Source organism: Drosophila busckii, unplaced genomic scaffold (genome assembly GCF_011750605.1).
Source record: "Drosophila busckii strain San Diego stock center, stock number 13000-0081.31 unplaced genomic scaffold, ASM1175060v1 hic_scaffold_36, whole genome shotgun sequence".
Taxonomy (NCBI): domain Eukaryota; kingdom Metazoa; phylum Arthropoda; class Insecta; order Diptera; family Drosophilidae; genus Drosophila; species Drosophila busckii.
This window is the reverse complement of record NW_022872746.1, coordinates 623-20,795: the sequence shown is the minus strand read 5'-3', so window position 1 is coordinate 20,795 and position 20,173 is coordinate 623. Positions and strand designations below refer to the sequence as shown.

General features: G+C 39.1%; 7 protein-coding genes across 11 annotated transcripts; 4 read left to right on the top strand and 3 right to left on the bottom strand.

The window, feature by feature from the left end:
• Positions 1–95: 95 nt before the first annotated feature.
• LOC108607215 (trans-1,2-dihydrobenzene-1,2-diol dehydrogenase) lies at positions 96–1,688 on the top strand. Its single transcript, XM_017997887.1, has 5 exons — positions 96–179; positions 444–684; positions 742–1,033; positions 1,087–1,333; positions 1,394–1,688. Exons 2-5 carry the CDS (start codon positions 486–488, stop codon positions 1,676–1,678), a joined length of 1,023 nt encoding a protein of 340 aa, XP_017853376.1. The 5' UTR covers positions 96–179; positions 444–485; the 3' UTR covers positions 1,679–1,688.
• Positions 1,689–2,622: 934 nt separating this feature from the next.
• LOC108607199 lies at positions 2,623–7,028 on the bottom strand. 2 transcript variants are annotated; one of them, XM_017997866.2, is made up of 3 exons: positions 6,612–7,028; positions 4,079–5,909; positions 2,623–3,950 (listed from the first exon to the last, which is right to left on the bottom strand). In XM_017997866.2, exons 2-3 carry the CDS (start codon positions 5,819–5,821, stop codon positions 3,264–3,266), a joined length of 2,430 nt encoding a protein of 809 aa, XP_017853355.1. In that variant the 5' UTR covers positions 5,822–5,909; positions 6,612–7,028; the 3' UTR covers positions 2,623–3,263. The 2 variants fall into 2 exon arrangements, with proteins under 2 accessions (XP_017853355.1, XP_017853364.1); XM_017997875.1 differs by lacking the exon at positions 6,612–7,028 and adding an exon at positions 6,180–6,197.
• Positions 7,029–7,133: 105 nt separating this feature from the next.
• On the top strand, positions 7,134–12,307 carry LOC108607223 (ras-related protein Rab-5B-like). Of its 2 annotated transcripts, none has more exons than XM_017997907.1 (6): positions 7,134–7,222; positions 10,474–10,880; positions 10,949–11,069; positions 11,688–11,856; positions 11,918–12,025; positions 12,088–12,307. In XM_017997907.1, exons 2-5 carry the CDS (start codon positions 10,615–10,617, stop codon positions 12,010–12,012), a joined length of 651 nt encoding a protein of 216 aa, XP_017853396.1. In that variant the 5' UTR covers positions 7,134–7,222; positions 10,474–10,614; the 3' UTR covers positions 12,013–12,025; positions 12,088–12,307. The 2 variants fall into 2 exon arrangements, with proteins under 2 accessions (XP_017853396.1, XP_017853389.1); XM_017997900.1 differs by lacking the exon at positions 7,134–7,222 and adding an exon at positions 7,280–7,477.
• Positions 12,308–13,550: 1,243 nt separating this feature from the next.
• On the top strand, positions 13,551–14,053 carry LOC108595425 (ras-related protein Rab-5A-like). The gene is made up of 2 exons (XM_017980657.1): positions 13,551–13,852; positions 13,909–14,053. The coding sequence occupies exons 1-2, from the start codon at positions 13,656–13,658 to the stop codon at positions 14,051–14,053; spliced, it is 342 nt and encodes a 113-aa protein (XP_017836146.1). The 5' UTR covers positions 13,551–13,655.
• Positions 14,054–14,470: 417 nt separating this feature from the next.
• LOC108600546 (ras-related protein Rab-5A-like) lies at positions 14,471–15,509 on the top strand. Its single transcript, XM_017988206.1, has 4 exons — positions 14,471–14,830; positions 14,884–15,004; positions 15,065–15,233; positions 15,291–15,509. Exons 1-4 carry the CDS (start codon positions 14,613–14,615, stop codon positions 15,440–15,442), a joined length of 660 nt encoding a protein of 219 aa, XP_017843695.1. The 5' UTR covers positions 14,471–14,612; the 3' UTR covers positions 15,443–15,509.
• Positions 15,435–17,358, bottom strand: LOC108595416 (maker589). Of its 3 annotated transcripts, XM_017980646.1 has the most exons (6): positions 17,219–17,358; positions 17,032–17,153; positions 16,655–16,978; positions 16,253–16,603; positions 16,041–16,200; positions 15,435–15,986 (listed from the first exon to the last, which is right to left on the bottom strand). In XM_017980646.1, exons 1-6 carry the CDS (start codon positions 17,310–17,312, stop codon positions 15,496–15,498), a joined length of 1,542 nt encoding a protein of 513 aa, XP_017836135.1. In that variant the 5' UTR covers positions 17,313–17,358; the 3' UTR covers positions 15,435–15,495. The 3 variants fall into 3 exon arrangements, with proteins under 3 accessions (XP_017836135.1, XP_033150700.1, XP_033150701.1); XM_033294809.1 differs by lacking the exons at positions 17,032–17,153; positions 17,219–17,358 and having other exon boundaries at positions 16,253–16,578; positions 16,655–16,743; XM_033294810.1 differs by lacking the exons at positions 15,435–15,986; positions 16,041–16,200 and having other exon boundaries at positions 16,436–16,578.
• An 863-nt stretch (positions 17,359–18,221) lies between these two features.
• Positions 18,222–19,859, bottom strand: LOC117135016 (protein eyes shut-like; the record flags this gene model as incomplete). The annotated part of the gene is made up of 2 exons (XM_033294811.1): positions 18,222–18,773; positions 19,347–19,859. Coding segments are annotated over 2 exons (701 nt in total), but the record flags the coding sequence as incomplete, so codon positions are not given.
• Positions 19,860–20,173: the final 314 nt, after the last annotated feature.

Sequence of the window (20,173 nt, the reverse complement as noted above, 5' to 3'; positions counted from 1 at the left end):
CAGTGACTGTAAGCTGGGTATTTTAAAGTACTTTGCATTACAGTGCTCACTTAACATTTTCTGCTCAGCGCTTAACATTGCCAGATTATTAGAAGTAACGTATATCAAAACAAAAATATTTGCGCTAAACAATCAACAAAGTGATATAGAGCAGGTCAAGCAAGACAGCATAGTTAAAGGTCAGTAAACTTGCATTTAGTGTATTTTAGTTTATATATACTTATGTAAATATAAATGCACTTGGCATGTTTAATTAAGTGCTGGCACACCTGTTGCAGCGAGCCTTCGTTGTAATCAAATAACAGGGGTGTTCTCATGTGGGGGCCAGCGACTCATCCCCTTTTACGGAATTCTAACTACCGCTTTGTTCAACACTATTGAAATTCTAGTGCATTCCACTTAAGCTTATCGCTCTACCCCTCTGTTTTATATTAAACCAACAGCCTCTTAACAAAGCAAGTGCAGTTATTGTTCTACCTTTAAACATGTTACGTTGGGGCATTGCATCCGCCGGTAAAATCAGCGAGGATTTTGTTATAGCGCTTGGCACGCTGCCCGCTACGGAGCACCAAGTGGTTGCAGTTGCTGCACGCGCGCTGGACAGAGCACAAGAGTTTGCCAAGAAGCATGAGATACCAAATGCTCTGGGTAGCTATGAGGAGCTGGCAAAGCGTCAGGATGTGGGCAAGTATCATTAACCCAACATAGAAATAACATAAACTAAGCTTGCTCTCTTTATAGATGTGGTCTACATAGGCACACTGAATCCACAGCACTATGAAGTGTCGCTGCTGATGCTGAACAATGGCAAACATGTGCTCTGCGAGAAGCCGCTGGCTATGAACAGAAAGCAAGTACAGGGCATGGTGGCTACTGCCAAGGCCAACAAACGTTTCTTTATGGAAGCTGTCTGGTCGCGCTTCTTTCCCTCCTATGCGCATGTCAAGCAGCTCATCGATGAAGGCAAGCTGGGTGAAGTGCAGGAAGTGGTGGTTAACTTTGGTTTTCCGCTGACACAAGTGGACCGACTGCAGTGAGTTTTGCCAGGCAGATAAATGGAATATATTTTTTAACAATTGTTTATAGAAAACGTGAGCTGGGCGGCGGTGTGGTCTATGATCTGGGCATATATACCATACAAGTATCCCAATGGGCTTTTCAGCAACGCCCTGTTAAGATTGAAGCCACCGGTCTGACCAATGCCGAGGGCATAGATGATGATGTTTGCGTTACTCTCAGCTACAGTGGTGAGCGCAAGGCCAAAATGCGTTTCTCTGCGCGTGAGAAACTGGACAACTTGGCTGTCATCAAGGGCAGCAAAGGTCAAGTGACGGTATGCTCAGCTTATCAGCGTCTTATCAGCTCCATAATAATCTCTCTCTCACACACCTAGCTCGTTGATTTCTGGACGCCCAACAAGCTTATAGACATTGATGGCCAAGAGCGCGAATGGCTGCCACCCAAAGGCAAACATGCCACCAACTATGCCAATTCGGAGGGCATGCGCTATGAGGCGGAGGCAGTGCGTCAGGCCATCATTGCTGGTCAAATGGAACATCCCTTTGTTAGCCATGCGGATAGCTTGCTCTTTGCCGAAATTGAGGACACTGTGCGCAAACAAATTGGCGTACTTAACCAATACGATGATAATGATATTAAACTTTTAACATTTTTCTAATGTCATTCAACTACTTGAATTTTTAATGCTACATTAGCGATAAGACCCACTTTTACTTAATGCTGTGTATACGTAATATTAAGTATACGTTGTGTGTGACTTTGCTGAGGTCATATATTATCTAATCATTATGCCACGTTAAATACTTGTAGGCAAAGTCGCGATATGACGAAAAAGAACTTCCAGCAAAAAAATATTATTTTTGATTGGTTCATGATTGTAAGAAATTAATGGAATAAGAATTTTCTAAGCCGGATTTAAAGCATCTTTGCTGTAACAAAATAATGTGTACATGGAATTTCTTGAGAAATCAAGTAACAAATTAAATGTTTTTTACTCAATTTTTATTTCAATAATTGCATTTATTCTTTAATTTAGTTTATTTTTGAGTTGTTTTTCTTTTCATGTTGTTTTATATTCTTTTCTTTGTTGTTTGTTTATCAAGTTACATTATGTATTACTAATTCATGTCTAGTATGTATATATATATTTATAATATTTGTGTTTGTTGTTGTTGTTTATTGTTGCTGCTGCCATTTGGTTCATTACGGCTACAGGTCAAAGAATTGCTCAGCTTAAGAAACTAAATGAATACTTAAAAACATTGAGGTCGCCAGCACAGCAGCCACAAATTATTTAAAAACAAAGCAAATTGCAAATAATTTCTTTAAAAGAAAGCTATTATTTGTTTCAACTAAATGCAGTACACACACAATAAATTGATATGGAACAAAAAGCTTTAAACAAATAGGTAAATTAATTAATATTAAGGCTCAGCTGTTTTAAATTCGTTGAGACAACGCTAAACGTGTGTGGGGGATTAGCTTGCTATTGATTAATTTTGCGCATATATTTACGTTTTTATATTAGTTTACAACAAATTGTTTTTGTTGAACAAAGTTTGTAAAAAAAAATTGGTGAAATTAAAAGTAGATTATCAACTGCAATTGTTTTTTTGTAGCAACAAAGTGACTAAATTACATAATATTAGCTTATCAACTAATACTAATTAGAGTTGTAACAATTAAACTGATTTATACAGTGGCGTGTTCAATGGCGCCATTAAAAAGAGACTGCGACATGCGAGGGGAAGAGGGGGAGTAGACGTCGCAGTAGGAGTTTTAACACAGGGGCAGGCGCCTAAACGGGCAGTGTTGATACTAAGCTCTAAAATCGATAAGTAACTTGTATTACATTAGTTAAAAAAAATGTTAATAATTTATGCTTTAAAAATAGTTTTGAAGTGAGCTGTAGTAGATGCTGCAATGTATATCGATGGTATCGATAAATAAAGTAGCATTGCGAAATGCACATGCGTCAGTTAAAATGTTTTAAAATTTCATTGGGATTACTTGAAATAATTACAGAGATTTTGTTCGAGAACAAAGCGTTAATACAAAGTTGTTAGAATTTGCATAAAAAGTATTTTCGAGCAACGTTCTAAACAATCAACAAACTGCCGTTTAGACATGTCTATTCTTTTTGTTTAATTTAGGTTTTTTGTTTTTTTGATTACGACGCTTGATACTTAAACGTAATTAAGTCTTCTGCTGTGTAAAAATTGCTATAAAAACTATTCCCGAATTTATCCACCGTTGCCCAGATTCGTGTCCAGCGGCTGGCGTGCGGTAATGGTGAGCACACCCATCGATTGTGTTGGCGTCGACGGCGTTGGCGGCGACTGCAGCTGCAGTGGCTGCTGCTTGTTGGGTGCATTATGTACAGCGACAATGGGCAGCGGCGGTGGTGGCAGCTCCTCAAAGCCCAAGCAGCTGTTACGCTGCGCCTCCTCCACAATGGGTGGCGTATCAATTGAATTGTCCTGCGTGCTGCTAGACGAGCTATTGTTGTTGTTGTTGTTGTTATTGTGCACCGTATAGCCCTCGGAGACGGCGACCAAGGCGGCGGTAGTGCTGCGATTATGCTGCAGCAGCTCTGTAATCTGCGACAGTCGCGATGAACTGCCACCAATAATAAAATCATTTGTTGTGCTGACGCTCACAAGACGCGAGAGTCCAACTGCACAATTGCTGGAGCTGAGCGACATGCTGCTGCTGATTCGACTGATGTTGGTGGCTGCGCCGGCGGCGGTGGTTGTTTCTAATACATGTGGCTGTTGATATAGCGTGGCATTCGAGGCGGTTGTTGTGGCATTGCCAAACGGCGGCACCGATGGCACTGCGCATGAACTGTACTGCACTGTGGGCGTGGCAGCGCCTAAGCCTGGCACAGCTGGCGTCGTTGGCGTTGGGTAGGAGCTGTATGCGTTCAACTGCAAAGTAGAGGGTACAATATAAATAAATAGAAAATAGTTCAATGTGCCACTTGATAATTCAATCAATTAACACTATTTCTTATTGGAATTGGTTTAATCCGATTTTATTTGGCTGTCACACTCACCTGTGTGCTGGCATAGTGCTGGCTAATGGGCTGATGCAGAAAGCTGGGCGCCAGCAGTTCGCCATAGGAGGGCGTTGCATTGCTGCCGCTGGCAAAGAGTCCAGAGTCCAGGCTGTCCATAGGTGCGTAGCTGGCGGCAAAACCAGCAACTGAAGTTGCTGTTACGGCAGCGGTCGGCGCCTGTGGCTGCTGATGATAGTAGCTAACGCTGGAGTCGGGCGTATAGGCTGGCGAGGCATAGCCGGAGCTATAGTTGGATTGCGGCTGCATGAAGTAACAGCTGGTGGAGGAAGAACCAGCAGTGGAACTGCTGCTGGCCGCAGGCAAGCTGTTGCCATTTGAGCTGGAGCTGGCATATACCAAATTGGGCGCACCCTGACTCTGGCGCTGCTCCAGCTCCAGACGCATCACCGTGTGTATATAATGCGTGCGCACACGCGTCGGATTGAACTCCACGCGACCCACAGTGTTGCCGCAAGCTTCACGCGAGCAGCCACAAGGAAACATAGCGCGATCCACTTGACACTTGATGCCCGCCTGACTGCAGGCGCAGGTTTCGGGATCACAAAACTCGCGGCAGGAGCAGCCGCAAACCTCACGCGAGTTGCGTATGTCGCGGCAGTCGCGCTTCTCATTGGCATCGATTTTACGCACGCCAGCGGCTTTGAGCAGCGCACGTCGCTGCTTGGGCGTCACCGGCTGCAGGAAGCCATTGGAACCATCGTCGGCATCGCTGCCGCTGCATTCGCTCAAGTAATCCTCTTCAGACTCTTCGCTATCGTCGCTGCTATTGCTGTTGCCCAGCTGCTGCTCCTGCTGTTGTTGCTGCTGACTGCGATGCGCGCGCCGCAGCTCGGCCGCATGCTCCGCCAGCGTCATGGTCTTGAATGCTATATGACGCGCCGCCATGCCCAGCGTGCAGCCGCCGACGGTGGGCACACAGCTGAAGCCTTGCTGACGTGGAAAATAGTAAACTTTGACGCTGTCAAAGTTTATGCTGCGCTTGGCGCGCTTCTGCACGCTGACATCCGGCTCAACGCCGCTCAGCTCGGGCAGCTCATCCTCCAGGCGACGCTTAAGATTCGAGCGTAGCGGCTTAATAGCTTGCCTATCGTTTTCACTGCCCAAGCCCGAGTCCGAGCCGCCATCGCTGCGCAGCTCCAACTCCTTGCTCTTCTTCAGCTCTTGCGCTTGGCCCGTAGTTGTACCTGTGCTGGCTTGCGGCGTCTCTAGCCACAGCAAATTGCCAGTGCTTTCCAGCTGCTGCTCTTCAACCTCCTCTAAGGCCAGCGGATCTTCGCTTACATTGTCCGAGGCTAGCGACGAATTGAGCTCTGTTTCCAGCACTATAATCTCATTATTCGGGAAATTCTCTAGCTCCAGAAACTGCTCATCCAGCTCTTCTTCCTCCGCTGCGGCGGCAGCTACAACGTTCACGGGCTCTTCGGCAAAGTCTGCCAGCTCATCATCCAGCTGCAGCTCCAATGGCAGCACCAACTTTGCTTTCACTTTGCTTGCATCAATTATTGATGTCTTGATTTGACGCTCGATGTCATCCTCTTCCTGTGCGTGCTGTGGCGGTGGCGAAGGCGTCGTCCCTTGCAGCTCTTGTACTTCCTGCGCCTGCTCCTGCTGTTGCTCCTCCACTTTTAATGTGCTTGCGTTGCCAAACATTGTGCCGTTACTTGCATTTTTTTGTATATACGTAAAGATCTTTTTGATCGGACGGAACATGCTTCTCATGATCCGCCTTTTGTTCTTCGGTTTCTTGCTCCTCGTTACTCGCTTAGTAGCGCAGCTTGCCAATCAATGGCTGCTGTGTTATTTCCATCTACAAAATTATTGAAAATAATTATTAGAATTGTTGAAAAATGTGTATTGTTTATATAAACTAGTGTATCAGTGTGTTAACTGTTTTAAAACATTTAAACTGTAGCTGAGCTGAAGTAAATGAAACGTTATATAACTGCAAACCATATTATTATAAATTACATTCACTCAATAAAATATTTTGCACAACTTTTGCTGAAGCTCTCTGTGCTCTTGGCCCCCAGTACACTTGCACTCTACGATCGTTCAGCTTAAACCTGTTTAAACTGACCTATAATATCACAACTTTAAATATCACAAACTTTTCCGGCTGATCCAATCAAGAGTCAACGATAAATAATAATTCTTCATACTGTTGCATACCCGCTATTCATATGAGTGTATATGTATGTTATCAGCTATCCGCTACGTATGCAATGTATATTAGTGAATTTTCCGGAACAGGTAACTGTGTGTGTGTGTGTGGCTGCATGTATGTGTATGTATGTGTGTGGGGTACACGCCTACGACGCCCTTTTTGCCGCCACCACGTGCATTATGTCCCGGGGATTAGTGCATGTACATTAGAATGTATGTTTGTGGTAGTGTAAGGAAAATTTTGTAAGTGCAACAGCTTGTGGCAAGTGTGGTATGTTCTTGAACAAAATCTAAAAACTCATAAGCATTAACCATTGTCCACATACAAAATCAATAATATGCTCACCTTTGTTAAGTTTTCTTTTAGCACTTTTCCGATTTAGTTTTCTTTTACTTCACGACGTGCAACAAATTTTGCAAACTCCTTTTTATAATTTGCGTTGCAGCTGTGAAAACTGCGACGTTCAACTGTATTGGTGTGTTGCGTGCGTGTGTGTGTGTGTGTGTGTATGAGCAAAGGAGGCGCAGCACAGATCACAAATTGAATACGTTTGTATGTGTGCGTCGTAGTAGTCTGTCTATGTGTGTGTGCTTTTGATTTAAAATTGTTTTTTACACAGGATGCGGCTTAATGTCTTTCATATGCGCTATTCACTGTTGCTAAGGCTTTGCCCTTAGCTTGCTGTATTAGTTTAATAATTAAATCAACACTTGCGTTTTTTTCTATTTTCGTTTGACGTTTTCACTTCGAGACTCTGGCAATGTTATTACCTTTACGATTACGATACCGTCGAGAAGCATCGATACCTATCGGTGCTGCCGTACCTCTTTTCTTATTTCGCGCAACACAGTGTCATCCGCGGTGAGTAAAATTGTTAGACCAAAAAAAAACATTAAAAAAGGGATTCAAGTTCAGGCCCACAATAATCAAGAGTTGATTGCAAAAAATACGCAGTGGTAATTGTTTATAATACGTGTAATGTATGCGTGAAGCATAGCGCTAATTAACAGAGTGCAAGTCACGCCCAGCAGTCGAGAAATACAAAAAACAAGAGCTGCAATTTGCTGCTAGCCAAGAGAGTCAGTCAGTGTCTATCTTTGTGTGCGTGACGTTCGAAAAAAACGCAAATAAGAAACCGTAAATCAGAGGCGAATCTAAACAAAGCGTGTGTTGCAAGAGCTAAAAGTGTGCATATTAATTGAATAAGAAAAGTGCGTATTGCATACAGGTGCTAGTGCTAATGGCGTTGTTGTATTTTCGCCCATTAATTAAGAAAGTTGTGTAAAAAAATTTTCATGTCCACCATTACAATCGTCATCGATAGGCAGCAGCAGGCGAGAAGAGAGAAACACACACACACACATACACGCCTGTTCCGCATTGGCTGCGCGTGGGAGCGAGCGCGATGGAGCATGATATTGGGAAGCCTTTGCTTCGCAAAAGCGTGTGTGCAAGCGAGATAGAGACAATTTGTATGCAATGCACAGTGGTGTTAAAATAGCGTAATAAGTGTGTTTGTTTTCGCTTGATAAGCAAAAGGGCAATATATTAACGGTGAATAACCCAAATATACAGGTGTGCAGCTGTGTAACGCGCCAGCCTAGTAATCAGCTCAAGATATTCGCTTGCTAATTCTTTGTGTCTTGGCTATATACTATTTTTTTGCGTCTTAAAAATCTCAAGCGCTCTTTGTGCCAATGTGTGTGCGTCTCTGTGTGTGTGTGTACTTATCTACAATCGTCACTTATCGTTGACGCCCCCGCTGCCTTCGTCTGTCGGCAAAAAGAAATAAAATTCTTCAGACTCTGCGGCAAATGTAAACAAAATTCACATAGTTTTTCTGTTCATGTGTGTGTGTGTGCGTATCCAATACATGTATACACCCTTTCTATGCTTTTCCAATTGCGCTGACGCAGCTTAAGAAACGCCAAAAAAAAGCTGTCGACGTGTTAGGAATTAATACATTTGTACCATGCATATACAAATTAGTGTTTCGTTTTGCTTTGGCCCATAGCCTATCAAATTTATTACAATTACGCATATTTTTGCTTTACACTTGTTGACTCTCAGCACACTGTACAGTGCTCTGCATACAAATAGAAGCAGGCAGCCCAGATTTATTAACTTAACGCTCTCAATACAGTTATCTTTATTTGTAATTCAATGCCTTGCATTTTATATATTAATACCAGTTTTTACTGCTTGCAATTTTTACTACATATCTTAACTGATAAGCGTAACTATGCGTATGACTGTTATTGTTACACCAACACACACACATAAAAAATATCAATTCTCTTTTGTGTGCTCTCTTTGCATTCTTTCTTTTGTGTGAATGACGCATCGTCAGCTGTTCTCAACGGTAATTTCCTTACTCTGTTGTTCATTGTTGTTTCAAAAATTATTTGCTATTGAAAGTTTATCGAGCGTTTGCCGCTTTTCGTATGTTACAATTATTTTTTATTATTTAAATATACTGCTTAAGCAAACAATTAACAGTTTAAATTGCAGTCATGTGATGTGTTTTTAAAAAATGCAATAAAAGCTGCTTGTGATAAAAGTGCAATGAAAAAACAATTGAAGTGAAATTTTTTCAGCAGCGTGTGAGCGAGAGCGCAATATTTGAGCTCCCACAAATCTGTGTTTGTGTGTGTCGTGCTTGACAACTCTGTTTATTTGTATGTGTGTGTGTGTGTGCACTTTGCTCCAAAGCGCCAAAACCTCCAACAATTCCGCTGACTGCTGACGACGTTTAATAGAGAAATAGCAGAAAATACATTTTTACAACAAGTTTGTTATTGTCGTCTGCATATTTCTCTAGCGTAGCCGACTTAATTTAATAATGTGCCAAGACACACAACAATAATAATATTGCATTGCATTTGCACTTTCTCTCAGCTCGCTGGCTGTCTGTCTGTCTGCCTGTGTAAAGGCGCTGCCGCTCCCCCTTGCTTGGCAACTGCTTGTAATTCATTTTGCATTGATTTTTATCGTTTGTGTCAACTTACACGCCCCTCGATTTCCGCTTCAAGCTGCGTCTGCTGATCTTTTGCTTTACGCTCTCGCTCTCACACTCGCGTGCGCGCGCTCTCTTCTCTCTTCGTATCTCAAGAGCATTAGCATTGAGCTGTTAATTAATTGTGACGAACAATGTAAATGCCAATATAATGCAAATGGGAGTTTACATGCATGCATACATATGCGCGTGTGTAACTGTATGTGTAAAGGCATGCAAAAGTTACCTTGGTAACAAATCGATTGAACTAGCAACTAAACTGTTGCGCGCCCAGTATGAGAATGAGAGAGGAGAGAGTATGAGAGTGTGAGACACACATGTGTTTATGTTAATTGTGAATCATGTTAACGTGCTCTGATAACAGCATTGTGCGTATGGGTTCAATACCACTGTGCGGTATACCCTGCATGAGTAATAAAGCAAAAAATAGCGCAAGAGCCTGATAAAAAGGGATCACCAGCTGGAGATTAAGAGAGAGTTACACAGAGTTGCTTACATAAAAACATAGAACATATCTTTTCAATGTTAACATTATCTATGTTGCTGTTTACTTAAGCCCTTAGTTATGGGCTTGTCATCAAAATGTTTATCTAAAGTCTATTATAACTAAAATAGCTTTATATTGTGGTGGTAGCCCACACTTTTTTGTGGCTTATAGATAAGATAAAGCGTCTGACGATAACATTATGCATAAAGCCTTTACTATATTGGCAAAACTAAAAATATAGTCAAAACAAAAAACAATAACTGTGCCTCAAACATTTTTAAGGTTTCAGGAACGCGCATGTTTGCTAAAGTATTTTTAGTTGTAACAACAAATTGCAATTAGTAACGTTAGAGTGTGTGTGTGAGTGTGTGTGTTTGACACGCGAACTTTACCAACATTCCTCAGATTGAACTTTAACTTCAATTATCATATGGGCTGGCATACTGTGTATTAATTTTTTCAAATGTTTCACAACTGTGCAATTTTATTTGCTGATAAGATTGCGGCCTTGCCTTGACCTTGTTAGTGTTGGAAAATGCATTTATTGGGGCTAATCTACAGTTTCACTTTTACTGTGTTATGCTCAGCTAATTGCTGCTATGGGGGCGTCTTAAAGCTGCTGCTATTTCCGCTATATGTAGGATTTAATATCAAAACAAACAAAATATTTATTTACACACATGTTTCATTCTCTCTCTTTGCAGATACACACGAGAGAGAGCGCGCTAGCGAGCGAACAAGTCAGGGTAAAAAAAGAGAGTGCAACAAACCGTCCCGTATATTATAAAAAAACAACAACGTAGTTCAAGAGCAGCAGCAGCAACTGTAACAACAACAACACAATTATGGCAACCACACCACGCAGCGGCGGTTCAGGCTCTGGCGCGGCACAACGTCCCAATGGCACATCGCAGAATAAAAGTTGCCAATTCAAATTGGTGCTACTAGGCGAATCGGCAGTGGGTAAATCATCGCTTGTGCTACGCTTTGTTAAGGGCCAGTTCCATGAGTATCAGGAGAGCACGATAGGTGCGGCCTTTCTAACACAAACCATTTGCATAGAGGATACGGTGGTTAAGTTTGAGATCTGGGATACGGCCGGTCAAGAGCGGTATGAACTAAAGAAATTTAATACATATGCCAACATATTTTATTAATTGATCTATTATTATTGCGCAGGTATCACAGCTTAGCACCAATGTACTATCGAGGCGCGCAGGCGGCCATCGTTGTCTATGACATACAAAATCAGGACAGTTTTCAGCGTGCAAAGACCTGGGTCAAGGAACTGCATAAACAAGTGAGTTGTGCCTGGCACTCAAGGTCAATGTAATCAGCACCAGCAGCAGCAGCAGAGCAGCATACCAGCATATATACATTTGTTTTTATTCACATTGTCTTCTGTACGCGCTTGCAGTCTTAATTTATTGAATTTTTGTACCATTGCCGCGTGCATTGAACTCATTTAATTCTTTCCGGCATCAATGCTCTTCACGCTTCAATGCATTCTCCACTTGAATGCCATAGCTCAAAGTCTGTCTAATAATTGAAGGCAATAATTAATGCAAATCAAAGCTTTGTATAGAGTAGAGCTATAAGTAATTGTAGAATGGCATTCCACAATATTTGCTAAGGCCCAATTTAGATTATAGAATATGCTCTTCAATTGTTGTATTGATTTATTTAATTTTATCGACTATAGTTATGGAATAGAATTATAAACTCATTAAGGGAATTGAATTCCAGAATATTGAGATTATAGAATATGCTTTTCAATTGTTGAATATTTATTAATTGATTTGAGAACATTCTTTTAGAAGCGAATTATAAATTAGAAGAGAAATTGTATGTATATTTTAGCTTAGACCCAATTAGGATTATAGAATATTCTCTCTATTAATTTATTGTAATTTTCTAGGCCTCTCCAAACATTGTCATAGCGCTGGCTGGCAACAAGGCGGACTTGTCCAATATACGCGTCGTGGAGTTTGACGAGGCGAAGCAATATGCCGAAGAGAACGGTCTGTTGTTTATGGAAACGTCCGCGAAGACGGGCATGAATGTCAATGACATCTTCTTGGCAATTGGTGCGTTTACTTCAATAAACATTAAAGTTTTTGTTTTAATATTTTATTTGTTGTCTTGCAGCCAAGAAGCTACCGAAGAATGACACCAATCAAGGATCTGTTATAAAGCCCAACGGGAATGAATCAACTCAAACGACGAACAATTGCTGCAAGTGATGTCCTTTTGTAGGTGCGTACTCTATAATTAATAAATAATTCAGAAAACTAATTTTCTTCTTCTTTGCTTTGCAGAAAATGAAATTTCCATTGAGAGATTTGAAAAGTTTATGCTGATAATTATAAATAAAAAAATTATTTAAAATTAAACAAAAAAAAATACAAGAACAACTAAAGCCAGCTTCTAGCATGGGGCAAGCAATTTAATTTTCTGATGATGAAAAACATTTCGAACATAAACAATATTAATTATAAATTAAAATTAAATGGATAGAACGAAGAGACAAAAAAAAAACACAGTAACAGAAACGTAAAAGCAAAAAGTTAGTTAAAAATACAAATAAATTAAAGTAAAAAAACAACAATTATCAGAGCGCTACTCTCACTACATAACATTTCTTACTCTGGATACCCCACTGTGCCCCTCACTGCTCCCCCTCTACCCATAGTTTTCATCTCAAGCCGTTGCAAATTCTAATTATAATTATAATATAATTATTAAGCTAAATGAAAGCGCAGAAAAGTTTTCGTCGTGTCGTAGCAATGTTTGAAAATTGAATTGTATAAAAAAAAACAAAAGAGAAAAAAAAACATTTTTGAAAAAAATAATGTAAAACACGCTTAAAAACCATAATTGTAAAGTTTACATTTTGAACATTTAAATTGTGTGTGTGCATGGGTTAAGATAAAAAACCAGAGAAAATTCCAGTTGCAGTTGTTCTCAGCAGCGTTCCATAAAAACAAAAAACAAAATCCAAGTTTTAAGATCAAGTTTCAGTTCAAGTTCAGATCGTCAAGCTGAAGACTCGCTCGACTCTCGATCTGTGGCAATGTGTGTGCCCCTCAAGCGGCGGACAAGTTGCGCTTGTGGCACGTGTGATAGTTGCAATTTATATAAATCTATTATATATATATATATATACACATATGAAAAAATGAAAATCCACTAAAAAACATAATTTAAAACAAAAAAACGAAAAAAGCAAAAAACAAAATTTAAAGAAATTATGCATAGTTTGTAAAGAATTATTTTTGATTTGTTTGTATGTTTAGCTCTTTATTTCTTGTCCACATTCTAGCAACAATCGAAGATTTAATGCTATAACTACATATTATCTTTAAAAAAAAACAACAACAACAATTATCGTAAACACATATTGCGTATGCTATATAGGATGAAGTTTAAGCAGATAATGATAAACATAAAGTTAAAGTGGAGTCGTCGTACTATATACAAATAAAACCTTGAAAAATACTTTAACCCCCACATACATAAATAAAATTGCTATTGTTTGTTTCTTTTTTTGTAATACGAAAATTATCAATATTTGATTGTCAAGCTGCAATAAATACACAAAAACGAACTTCAAAGCTAAATCAATGCCCAACTGCTGTGTGTGTGTAATTTTTTCCAATTTATAATTTTCATGTTGTATGTATGTATTTAAATTTAAACATTTATATTAAAAAAAATCAAATAAAATCATATATATATGTTATAGTACATATATATTTATAAAACAAATTGAGCTGGAAAAAATACTCATAGCTTGGCTGAATCATCTAAAGAATATCGATGCGTGTAAAATATTTCGTTTAATTTATTTGTTATTGCAACGTGAAGCGCAGCAGAGTCTACAGCTATGACAGCTAATATAATTAAACGCTATAAATTAGTTATATTGGGAGACACAACAGTGGGCAAGTCGGCTATTATAGCAAGTTACACCAAAGGAAAATTTGTGGAGCAGCTCGAACCAACTTTAGTTGCTACCTATGCTAGTCTATGCTTTAATGCTGCTACTAAATTTGAAGCTTGGGAGCTGGCTGGGGAGCAGCGGTAAGTGCATAGCTTATATTACTATTACTATAATAAAATATACTATGAGTTTTTAGCTGGCATGGCTTAGCCTCCATTTACTATGAGAACGCGCAAGCTGCTTTGATAGTTTTTGATATTCAAGATCCGCAAAGTTTTCTTAATGCGCTAAAATGGATTAAAGAGCTTAAAAAGGTTTGTGCAAGCTGCAGCCAGCTATAAACAATTTTAATATAATTTTTCAATTTTAGTTTAATAAAAAGCTGCTCATAGCTTTAGCTGCAAATAAATTAGATCTTTGGAATATTGCATGCATTGATATTGAGCGTGTTAGGGCGTATGCTGCTAAAAATGATTTTATTTTTATGGAAACTTCAGCTAAAACGGGCATGAATATAAAGGAATTATTTGCAGCTATTGGTAAGTTTAATTTTATATTTAAATATAGTTTTAATTATTTAAATTACAGCTGCTAAATTGGAGCAGCACAGAACGACGAAACGCATGAAAAAATCTTTTTTTAAGCGCTGCATAAATTAAATAGATTTTTATATGCTCTAGTTTCTTTTTCATAAATAATTATAGCTCTTAATTAATTTAAACAAGTTTTAAAGTTTCTTGGAAACACTTTTATAATATTGAAACCTAAAAGCTCTGCTTACTTCCTTTAAATTTTAATCATAGCGTACTGAATCAGCTAAGGCTTTAGTCACACTCTTGCTTATAATTTATAAGGGCTGCACATATATTAGTTTAGTTTAGTTTCAATTCAACTGTCAATATGCAACGTGTTGATACCTTAACGCCAAAATATAGCTTTAATATAATGCTGCTAGGCAGCAAGGCTGTAGGCAAAACATCCTTGCTATATCATTATATAAACGATCGTGATCCGCAAATTAAAGCACCAACAATTGGTGCCGAGTTTCAAGTGCGTACAATCAAGGAAGGTAACTCCATACTCAAGCTTAAGTTATGGGATTCATCGGGAGAGCCCAGGTAAAAATGCTTACATTACTAAATTGATAGTAGCTAATGCCGCCTGTGCATAGTTTTCATAATCTACAGCGTAGTTACTACAAGGATTGTGAAGGAATTTTTGTTGTGTTTGATATACAGAGCAAGGATAGCTTTGAGCAGGCAGTGGAATGGATTGACGAGCTGCGTCAAACTGTAAGTTATTTAAATAATTAATTTATAATGCAACCGCGAAAACTAAATATGGATATGCAGGTTGCCAGCAGTACGGTGATTATTTTAGTTGGAAATAAAACTGATATGGAGGCTTGTCGTGCGGTAACAAAGCAAGAAGCTGAATCATTATGCAAGGATAACGATTTAATGTATGAGGAAACATCCACAGTGACTGGCGAGCATGTCAAAGATTGTTTTAAAACAATGAGTGAGTAAATTTAAACTGCTGACTGAATGATTGATTGATTGACATTGCTGCTTATAGCTGCCGCATTGGTGCAACGACGCGAAAAAGCTGAAGAGCATAAAGTGCAGCAAATGGCACAGCAGGAGGACGAGGATGAGGATGAAGAATCACCTTTCTGTTGCTGCATGACGGCACCAATCAAATGTGACAGAGCTGTTGTTGTTGACTAAACATTTATAAATACATTAACTATATAAATTATATAAACTTGTTAGCTTAAACTCTATATGCTTATGTTAATACCATCCAGAATTGCAATTAGTGCTGTTATATTTGAGGATTTGCAATCAGCTTCTGCATCAATTTCATAGAAATATTTTTGTATGAAAAGCCAAACTTCAAAACACGCCTTGGGATACGGAATATGCAGCACTTGAAATATCTTAAAACACAAATCCAAGCTGTCCAGAAAGGAGCTCATTTTGGTAAGTCGACTATTAAAATGCACATAGTACGTATTTATATCCATATCCATATCGGTGGAACCCTCTACAATGAGACAAGGCTGTATGGTCAAGTCCTGTGCAAACCATTTCTTTTTCATAGCCGCCATTAGCTCCTCATGCTCATCAATGCTGTTGACATGCAGCACAAAACTTTCCTGTGATTCAGAAACAGAAACACGGCGACTAGTTTTGCCTGTTTCATTTACAAAACGCGCCGTAGCTGGCAAAACGAATAACAAAAGTATGGCGTACATATAATCCTGCACAGCTGTAAGCACGCAAGTTAATAAGAATTTAAAACAGTTATGATTAGAATACAAACCCATATCCTTGCTTTTAACAGCGTGTTCAAATAATGCCTTAAAAGGCGGCTTATGTGCAATTTGTTTATAGTGCTGACATATTTTCAATTTGAATTCTGGCCATTTGCTATGCAGCAGCTGATTCTTGAAACAATGCATATGCTCAAAATCAATGTTGATCTAAAAATATACTATTTAGTTTAATAATAAAAGCTGTTTGGCTAAGGCTTACCAGCTCCATAAACTTCTCATGCCGCAGCTTTGGCCAGCCCAAGAGAAATACTTCTTTATGCCTTTGCTTGAGTTCTCTTTGACGCAGTGGAAACGTCTCTGTCCATTTCTCGCATACATCATGCCAGTCCTCATTTTCATTGTTCTCCACACTCAAGCACAATTTAAATGCATAGAGCTTGTTGTCGTCCAACCAATAGTTGTCTTCAGTGGCTGCTGGTGATGAGGATTTGCTGCTGCTGCCTTTGCTGAACTTCATGCTATGGCGTCGCTTGCTTACAATGTTCTTGTAACGCACAAAGAGTCGTCCACCTGTGTTGCTTCTACCTTTGCGTGGTATATAATAAAAGTCCTGCAAAGTAAGCCAAAGTTAAAGCAAGCAAATGCTTATTCAGGCGCTTACCTTCCATTCAACTTCACTTGGAAACACCTGACAGATTTCATCAAAGAGCTGATGGCAATTCTTGGCGCCCAATTGCAGATTATGTTCCGTCACATAATCCATTATAATTTCTACAAGTTCATTGCGCTGCGTTTTGCTGATAACCCCATATTTGTTAGCATGTGTCATAATCCTTTTGCCCTTGCTTGTCTCACTGAATAGAACTCTAAGACTCTTGTCGAGCACTTGCGCCACCAGATTGGGTCTTTCGGAGCTGCTGGAAGGCGACATGCAGGTGCGCAGCCAGTCTGTAACTCTTGTGGGTGCCTTCCAAGCATCCAATTGCTAAAATACAATTTGTTAACATTGGTGTTTTCTATTTTTCAAGGACAACTTACACCAGATCTCTTGTAGGCAAAGAGCTTCTCTCTAAATTCAGCGCGCAATCCTATGGGCTGTATGGCATCCTTAATATCATCAGCTGTTAAATACTGCAAGTGCCTACAGCATATGCCGGCATCTGTGCGATTTAGTTATATACATAAACAAAAACATAAACAAACAAACTTTTATATATGTACTTACTCTTCAAGTAGTCAAAAACATCACTTTCAATGTCTATGGTCTCAATAAAATGGCGCAGCTTTGCATCCTCGTCCGTTTCCTCAACAATTTCCATTTCAATTGCTTAAAATTTCATTTTGTTGTTAACAGAACGCGTCTTTTCCTTTAATTTTTATTGCACAGTGGTGCCAACATGTATGAAACGCATTGAATGTTATTAGACCAAGCTGGCAGCCCTAGCAAGTAGCTAAAAAGTATCGATACCAAGTGCCACACTTTTTGAACTGGTTTCCGTTAAGGATGCAGACAAATCAACTCAAATTATGGTTTTTTGCATACTATGCTTAATTGAAACTTCTTTAATTAACTCATTCTATTTTGTTGTTTTTTATTGGGGAAATAATAACTTGAAATAAACGTTACATACTTAATACATAGTTTTGGTTACAGTTTCTTATTTCTTGCATTTAATTGTATAATAAAGTATTGTATATATATAAGTTTTTTGTTTTTTATTCTTTTATCCAACTACTTGATGTTCTTTTATAAGAATAATATTTGTTGTATTGTATAATTTTTCATAGTTTTGTATGAAGAGTCAAAGTATTTTATTTATTTTAGAGTAGTTTGAATTTGTTGACAAATAATATTTCGAGATTTTTTAATACTAACTTACTACAAGGCAACTAAACGGCTTATCTGTTTATTAACAAAAAGTAAAAAACAAAACAATTGTTAAATAACTAAATTTGAGATCGTTTTAGAGAAAATAAATTAAATGGCAGAGTTTGTTAGTAAAGGGCAGTTACTATAGGGCAGATAGATAAATACATACAAATATATTTAACAAAAATGCAAAATCCTTGCTAACAAAAAACAAAATCTGCATAACATAATTATACTTTAGTTGAAAGAGTTTCGTTTTTTGTATATTTTTTGTTTGTCATATGCATTATTCCACATTAAATATCACTTACGTAAGAGAAATATCTATTATTTTTCTAAGTTTTTCTTTTATATAACCTAAACTAAAATTTTGTTCAAGTGTTTAGTTCGTTAAATTTTTAATCTAAACGTTTTTCTGCATTTTTTCATCCGTTATTTCTATAAAATTTACAAAATTTACGTTTCATTTCGTTTTTAACCCCTTGACTTGTGTGGGAATTTTGCAAATTGCAAATATAAACTCGCTTAACATTTAGCTTAGTTACTAATTTTTTTGGTTTTCAACTTTTGTTTTGCTCAGTTTTATTTCAAGTTTCGTCCACAATTATGCAATTGCAATTCACATGTAATTATAAGAATAATGCTAAAATAGGTTACACATTTAAAATTGTTTGCTTTTTCATATATTTTAAATTTTTTGTTTTGATTTGTTTGTCCTTTGTTTATACAACAATTGGCTCGTCGCCGTGCAGATCACAAGAGCCAATATTCTCGCCCTGGTATGCAGAGAAATCGCTGATAACGGCCTTTGGCTCTGCACCAAATTGTATATCCTGCAAACAGCCCTTGAATGGCTCAAAGAAGCGCCCCTGTGTCCTTTTGCTGACCGCATCCTGATTGGGAAAACCACCTGCAAAAATATCAAAGCAACTTTAGCGCGCATTTCACATTTAACAGCAACAGCTGCTTAACATAACATAACAGCTGATATCGAGCCGCTGCCAAAAGCGACTTAAGCATAACAGCGATCGCTTCAGGAACAGCTGATAAACATAACATAACATTAACATAACAGCTGGTATCGAGCCGCTGCTAATCGCGAATTGAGCATAACAGCGATCGTTTCGGTTCGAGCTCGACTCAAATGTTCGATTTAAAAGTCTATGTTCGACTGAAGATTGCATCAAACCAACGTTGATGACAGTCTGAAATTTGCGGCAAATTAACCTGTTGTGCATTCGTGTTTTTGTTTAAATTCGTTAAATAAACTAACAAAAAGTGCGCGCCACGTTATAAAAATAACAATAAATGCAAGTGTAGTAAGTGTTTATAAAATGCGCATGATCAATTGATGAAATTAAGTAAATCGCGCAACTGCAAAGAAAGTGAAGTGCAAGTACAAGTAAAGTGTGTAAGAGCGAGCGAGACGCAGCAATAATAAGGCGGGATTAAAAAGGCGGTAAGTGAAAGAATGAAAACATACCCAAGTAAAAGACATCCTCGTAGCTTATGGTGGGCTCCTTGCCGGGGCGCCGCTGTAAGCCTGTTGTTGGCGCTGTTGTTGTGCCCAGGCGGCGGCCCAGCTCCGGCAAGCGTTCGGTGAAGATTACCTCGCCATCCAATTGCAACTCCAGGCGTGAACGATCTAGGAGCACGCTTGTGCCATGCCAGGCGCCATCGGCAACAAAGCCACTGGCCGGCGCCTGCACTGTATCATTGTTGCTGCCCAGCAGATTGCTGGCGAGCTTCAGGTGTCCATTCTCCAGGCCTAGGCCCAGGAATTTCAAGCGATTGTGCTCGCTCCAGAGCAGCAGACCGTCCGGCTCAATGGTGGAGAAGTTTAGAGAGATTTGTATGGCTTCGCGTGGGGGGCGCACATAGAGCGAGGGGCCCGAGCCGGGGCCGCCGCGTCGCTTGTCTTTCATGGGTATGCGAGGTGGCGGCAAGATCAGGTAACTGTTGCCACGGAAACTTGGCGTTGTGGGCTTGCTGAGCGCTGGGGGGGTAGAAGACAATGCAATAAACATATTGCGAGTGCATAATTTAATTACGGCATCAGCCTAATGCAATCGACTTCATTATGAACATCATCATCATCATTATTAATATGAGCAACAGCTGTTTTTAAAGCTGCACTTAGCGTTGAGCGCGTGTCGTGACACGAGCAAAGAGTTGATAAGCTTAATATTAAATGGTCAAATATATTTATATTTATGCACATCGCTAACGCCACTTAATGTCCGATCTCGTTTCTTTTGTTATGATTGTTTCACCTTTATCTTCCGTCTGCAATCTTGTTGCTAAGCTTGT